Source organism: Parasteatoda tepidariorum, chromosome 6, assembly GCF_043381705.1.
Source record: "Parasteatoda tepidariorum isolate YZ-2023 chromosome 6, CAS_Ptep_4.0, whole genome shotgun sequence".
Lineage (NCBI taxonomy): Eukaryota > Metazoa > Arthropoda > Arachnida > Araneae > Theridiidae > Parasteatoda > Parasteatoda tepidariorum.
In genome coordinates, this window is record NC_092209.1 from 26,044,184 (window position 1) to 26,051,048 (window position 6,865).

Here is a 6,865-nt window from a genome sequence, read left to right on the forward strand (position 1 = left end):
AAAAAGCAAGAAAAAATATTAAACATGAAATTTTTTCTTTGTGACATACTTTAAATGACAAAATACCAATTTTGAATTTTTCCCGATTTTTTCAATTTACGAACTTTGATTAAATTTTTTTATTTTTGTTTTTTATACTAAAATATAATCTTATAGTATGAAATCTCTATAAATACATATTAGAGAGACATTATAATAATATTATATTTATGTAAAAATCGTTTTATCTGAATAAACGGCTCAGATTTATCTGAGTATGTCAGAAAGAGTATGTCACATTTAAAGTATGTCACAAAGAAAAAATTTCATGTTCACGATTTTTTCTCGCCTTTTTAGGGTGTAAAGAAGAAGAAAATTCATGTAGAAATAGTGTGCCTTCTAAAAAAAATTTTTTTTTTTTTGGCCGCCTAACTGGCGTTTATTTGTAGAATTGCTCATATATATATATATATTGACGTACCTTGCACCACCTCAACTGATTGGTCTCTATTAGTTAGTTCTGAGGGTCTGCCGGGTGAAAGCACATTTCGACAGTGAAAACTAACCTTCCACTGGATAATCAAATAAGTCACACTTAATATTTTGATGTGCTTAACTCACTAGATCGGTCATTGAGGATCGACCATTTCTAAGATATCCAACAATTGCGCCTTTCTCGAAGTCAGATAGTTCTGAATTTCGTGGTATTTTATTTGCCAATAATGTCAATGCGGTTTTCTACAAAATATACAACCCATGTAACGCAGATCAGGACCGTAGATATATCATCAATTGCATGGGTGTCCAAGCACTTATTAGTTTAATTTGTTATAAATAGTTATCATTTTACTTTTAATTTATTATTATAGTATTGATTATGATTAGATTATGATTAGATTGTTATTGTTTTCAGAATGTATCTGACAACGCACGTGAGTCAATCAGACTTTCGACAAGGATACAGCATGACGGGAACTCTAGAGCGGGGCTACAAAAAGAAAGGTGGGCTTCATCTTACTCACTTCGCCATGCTGAAGCGCAAAGATTACCTGAAGGATGATAACAACAACAAATGAAGGTCTCAAAAGAAAAATTAGTAGCATCAAACATTCCCTCTTTCATCTAGTCAATTCCTGATCGTGATACATATTTATATCAAAGTTTATTTAACAGTATCTTTCTACAGAGGGCAGGTATAGTCAAATTACGTTTTATCGCAACTTTAAGAGACGTATTTGAAATTTCACTACAACTGGGCTTTCATTTCACCCAAACGTTAGAAGAATAACAAAAACCCTATTGAAAAAAAAAAATTTCTAACATGCTTTTATATATTATAACAATATTATTCACTAAACTTATTCTGATAATTTAACATGTTATTAATAATTTTTTTTAATTTTGTTTACTATTTAAATAGATGAGTGATAACTAGCAATATTAACAATTTGTAAAAAAAATAAAAAATAAAAATACATGCAGAACTGCTTAGTGTATATAAACAACAATGCTTGGAAACATTACAAAGTAAAAACTAAAGCTCAAAAATTAAAATTTTCAGAAGCTTTTTGATTTATTTGTCATTACTATTTGTTTACAAAAAATTCATTTTATAAATGTAAAAACTAAATATGCATTTTTTGTTAATTACACTGTAAAATTTTTTTCCTTTATGTTGCAGACCTTAGATCTTTTCGCCTCGATGATTTCAAAACTACAATCGGTTTCCAGCTCAAGCTGCAATTTTTATACAATTTAATAATATAGAGCGAAACAAGATTTTTTAAATTTCACTCGATTGAATACTAAGTGTCTCACATCTCTGGTACGTAGGGCATTGTAGGACGAAAGTGATAAAATATTACAGTTTATGATGCGATACGTAATATATGTTTCAATGTTATTTTCAAAGGAGCAGATGCGTGTATATCTATGTCTACAAGCATATAAGCACTACTATGCTATATAATGTACAAATTTATATCTTTATAAATTTGTGAATTCTGACGAAAATAAACTAAACTAAAAATGCCATTTTGAAAAACAATCTGTAGCTTTCCGAACAAAACTAATTTAAGATTCGAAATCCCCATGATCGAATTAGGTAAGATAAAATCATTTACTTTTGTATAAAGGCACTAAAAAAATTTCCCCCGTGTTATTTAGATAGACGTGTATTTAATAAAGTAGGTAATGATATTAATTTTTGATGAAAAATGGTTTTGAAAATACGTAATGTGTGTAAATTTCATATAATTAGAAGTTTTAACATGCAAATGCACTGTAAATAAATTTAGCTAAAGTAAAAGTTCAGACAGTCTTTTACAGAAATTAAAAACTTGTAATTAAAAACATTTTTTTTATTTATATGTATTATAATTATAAAGTTCTCTTAAAAATATAAGTCACAAATAACTAGCAACAATTTTTTAAATAAAGATAAATAATCTATTTTTATTGATTAAGTAGATTTAGAGATAATAAATTAGACTTACATTATTAGACTTTTTATTAATGATATCAATGTTAGAAAAAAAAATTGTAAAAAATTTAATTGTATATAAATTATTTCTGGCGGTAATTTTTTTTCTAAATAAAGATAACAAATTTAGGAGTTAAGTTAGGCTTATAAGGAAAGTTGTCTGAAACGAAATTTGACTATATTCATAAACCATAACACACTGCTTTTATTATTTATATTGCTTCTCTATGTGAATCGTTTTATTGAAATTTAAATCATAATTATTCAAAATTGTCTTTTAAAATTAAATGGGCAATAGCAGGTAACATAAACGTACTAGACGAGTTCAGTTGCTTGCACCTTTCACACGTTTTAGCAAAATGTATATTTATGATGCGAGCTCTTTGTTTCAAAGCACTGAAGCTGTCTAGCGATTTTGTGGTACCAACTTTTCTAATGTCTAACAATCGTGAGATTAACTCTCAGTGAGGTTGATAGGTTTACTCATTTCGTGAAGCGATTGGAGTGGTGAGTATTAGCTTCAACCAACCACAAAAGGGAAATTATAGCTTAGTTCAACGTGGCCGCCAAACCAAAGCATTGTTTTCACCTAAAAATAAATAGACTAGTCAGTTACTATAGCAACCGCCTCCTACACGTCTAGTGTCAGAAGCCATCTCGTGATTGCTAGATTGTACTTTTTCTGACGCATTTCGCTCAAGGCAAAAATCACAGATAAATTTACAAACAGATATGTAAATTACTCAGTTTATTTGACTTTTTCATGTAAATTTATGCCCCACAATTTTTAGTTACCGTGTATTTTCACAGTTAGTTCCCAGCAGCGATTGATGATATGTATTAACAAGATTAGGTAGTACCTTTTAAACTTACGCAGTATAGCTGATTCAGGTTCTTGTGCCAACAAAATATCTATATTAAATTCTACTCTATCCAGATAATTTTTGAACTGTTCTGGGTAGAGTTGTTCCATCACTTAGGAATTTTATCACATAAGAGAAGGAAAAATAACTTTATTTACTGCCCAGACACAAAAAAGGAGCTCTGCTATTTTATTTATTTCACGTGTTATTGCAAGTTGGAAAGATACTTTTGAGTAACACAGTATTTAAAGTCAATTATTTATGTTTGCTTGTATTGTATATTTAATGCGATTTACTGAAGTCTATCATATTTATAGAATAAGACATTTTGTTACCTTGTTATGAAATGAGGTTGTAAATATTTTAGCCCAATAACTTCTCAAATGTTCGAGAACATTTATGCAACGCAACGTTTTATTTATGGAACAACAGGACAGTTTGTCAGCCAAGTCAAGTTATTTGAGTTCAGATTTTGAGTTCTTTTATGTCATAGAAAGGTTAGGGACATTATAATGATAAAGCACTTTTTCGAACTGTTCACATGCATTTTTTAAAAAAAAAATTTTTTTTTAATGAAAAATACCCCAATTTTCTTATGAGCAATAAAATGTTTTTGTGCATTGTGCTAATGCCATATATAAACGTTCTTTTCTAAATTATCCTAACTTCAATTTTGTTTGGGATGTTAACAAAATTTATTTGTTTTAGAGAGATAAAATGAATTATTCTAAGCAAAAATTCTAAGTTTGCGGATTTAGTCAAAATTAGATTTAATAAGGTATTCGAGATCCTTAAATTTAATTAAATTAAACGATTAAAATACCTAAAATGTTATTTTCATGCATACTAACTATTTGTGTCAATATTCTAATTTTTAATTAAAGCACTCTAAACTTTTTACCAATGATACTTATCTTCACTCATTTTAAATTCATGCACTGAAAATAAAATAAACTTTTGTATTAAATTTACAAACGTTTAAGTCAAGTTTTTTAAAATTAACGTGTTAATATTATAATCTAAACACTTGATGAATTTATGCACACCCACAAAACGACATTAGCTTATGACAAAGTCCTTCCGAATCTAACAGTCGTCCAGACATTAACACACAAAGTACAACATGTAACAGTCTACAAGCAAACTAGAGATGGCAGTTATTTCAAATAACATTTACATTTCAAACTGCATTAGTTATTTTGGGAGTTGTTTTGAAAATAACACTTTTCTTTGGTAAGTAAGTTGCAAAGTAACCATTAGAATATGTTGTAGTAATGATTTTACTAGGACAAAAGCATTTTTTCATTAGTTCTTAAGCTGTTTGCATCAAGGGGATGGTCAAATAATGGCGCATGCGTCAAACTTGACCCATTTAATGATTATAAATAGTTGGAATCAGCTCTGATACTGAAGTAAGTCACTGTTCCGCTTTTGTTTCAATTAACTTTATTAAATCCAAATCATTGCTTAACCATAAGTTTAAAAATAAAAAACCACGTGCTATTCCATAACAGTCAATCAGCCTCAATTTTCCTATTTAATAACAGTTTCACTTTTGTGCCTGGAATTCAAATATTAAAGAGATCTGAAACCAAGAAAATTAAAATAACATTTGTTTCATTTGTTGACTTGATAGCTTCCTCATGGATTCCAAAAATAAAAAACCAAGTGTTATTCCATAGGAGTCAATCAGCCTCAATTTTCCTATTTAATAACAGTTTCAGTTTTGTGCCTGGAATTCAAATATTAAAGAGATCTGAAACCAAGAAAATTAAAATAATAATTTTTTCATTTGTTGACATGATAGCTTCCTCATGGATTCCAAAAATAAAAAACCACGTGTTATTCCATAACAGTCAATCAGCCTCAATTTTCTTATTTAATAACAGTTTCACTTTTGTGCTTGGAATTCAAATATTAAAGAGATCTGAAACCAAGAAAATTAAAATAATAATTTTTTCATTTGTTGACTTGATAGCTTCCTCATGGAATGACATCAAAAATGCTTAGACATATTTGAATGGTTTCATAAAAAAAATTACTTTGTATCGAGCATTCGGAACGAACTCTTAATAATAACTTATGCCATATCTCTAGTAATTATCCATCCTATGAACATAAAGTCCATGTAACTTTCCACTGTTGTAAACATGTATCTGTCCATATATTTGCTTTAAATAAAACGACAGAGTTTGATAGAACATTTTAATAAACAACACAAGCCGAAACTTTTTCTGTGCAATTTATAACATATTTGATAAGAATACTTTTTTTTGGATATGTATCTTAATAAATATTTATTGTTAATGGTACTAGTTTTAAACCAAGTATTGAATTTAATTCTTAAACAGTTATGCATATAGTCGTTATGATTCAATATGCTAGAACAAGTGTAGTGGTAGTTTAGAGATACATAGCACCATTTATACGTACTTTCAGCCATTGGCCACTATAACAGAGATATATAGCATTTTCACGTACCCTTCGTTTTCTACAGGCTCTGTTGTAGAGAATTGTGATTATTTCATAGCAATTGAGCATACGTGAATGTGAAAGTGCTAAATCTCTCTAACAACTTAAAAGAGCATCCCGCAAAATGTCTGGATGATCTTTGAAAAAAAATGTAGAACAATCTGTGTAAAGGGAATAAAATTCTACGTGAAATGGCAATTGAATTATTTACCAATTATAAGACAAACCAAAAACATATTCAACATAAATCAGACGTGTATGTCAGATTAAATCTCCGGGAATATAGGTAATTCTCAATTGAAACCGATATCGCAATATGATCTACAATTTTCGTTTTCTTTTAATATCGAGAAATTATACGATAATAATTTTTTGTTAAAGTTACATCTTTATTTAATTTTTAAAGAGCCGTATACTTATTAAACTTGCTGTTGAAGATTAAAATTAATAACTTTAATGAATTAAAACTTAAAGTTTGCTCAAATGTTAAATATATATGTATTTGTTATTGTAATGTATTTGCAAATTGTTGTTCGATGTATGATACTTGTATTAGATGTAGCTATTAAATGTGCATATTCATGGTTTCTTCATTTTCTGTGTAATAAAATGTTTTAAAACTTTATGATTTCGAAAAATTTTTTTCGTACAGAAATTTATAGCTTATTCATCATTTTTTGGTGTTAATGAGTATTGCTTTTTTACAAAATAGAGCATTGTTTTTACTAATCAGAAAACATTCGACACCCATTTCGGATTTGTTTTAAAAATGTTGTTCACTCCAATGGTGCAGTCGGAACTCACTCCATTGGATGAGAGTTGGAGGTCGTGAGTTCGATTCTCGCCGGCAAATAAATACAGAAAAACAAAGAACATGTTGAATACGTCGTTGCTGTGGATCTCACTTTGGCTGTGGTGTAGAAATTTAGGGGTAGTGCCAGTTCATGCAATGCCCTCGTCATTTAACGGAAAACAAAGTTAAATAGCATTTCTTCCGAAGCTGTTAAAATATAGAATCCGGTAAAACGGGAAAGGTACTTGGACTTGGTTGAGTAGTGTGTGTAGACAT

General features: G+C 29.0%; 1 protein-coding gene across 1 annotated transcript in view; it reads left to right on the forward strand.

Moving 5' to 3' along the window:
* The window catches only part of LOC107440423 (uncharacterized), a 12,235-nt gene extending 5,814 nt beyond the window's left edge, over positions 1–6,421 (forward strand). Inside the window, exon 2 of the mRNA XM_016053331.3 lies at positions 893–6,421. Coding sequence (XP_015908817.1) covers positions 893–1,055 — 163 coding nt within the window. The 3' untranslated portion in view covers positions 1,056–6,421. The remainder of the gene's footprint in view (positions 1–892) is intronic.
* Positions 6,422–6,865: the final 444 nt, after the last annotated feature.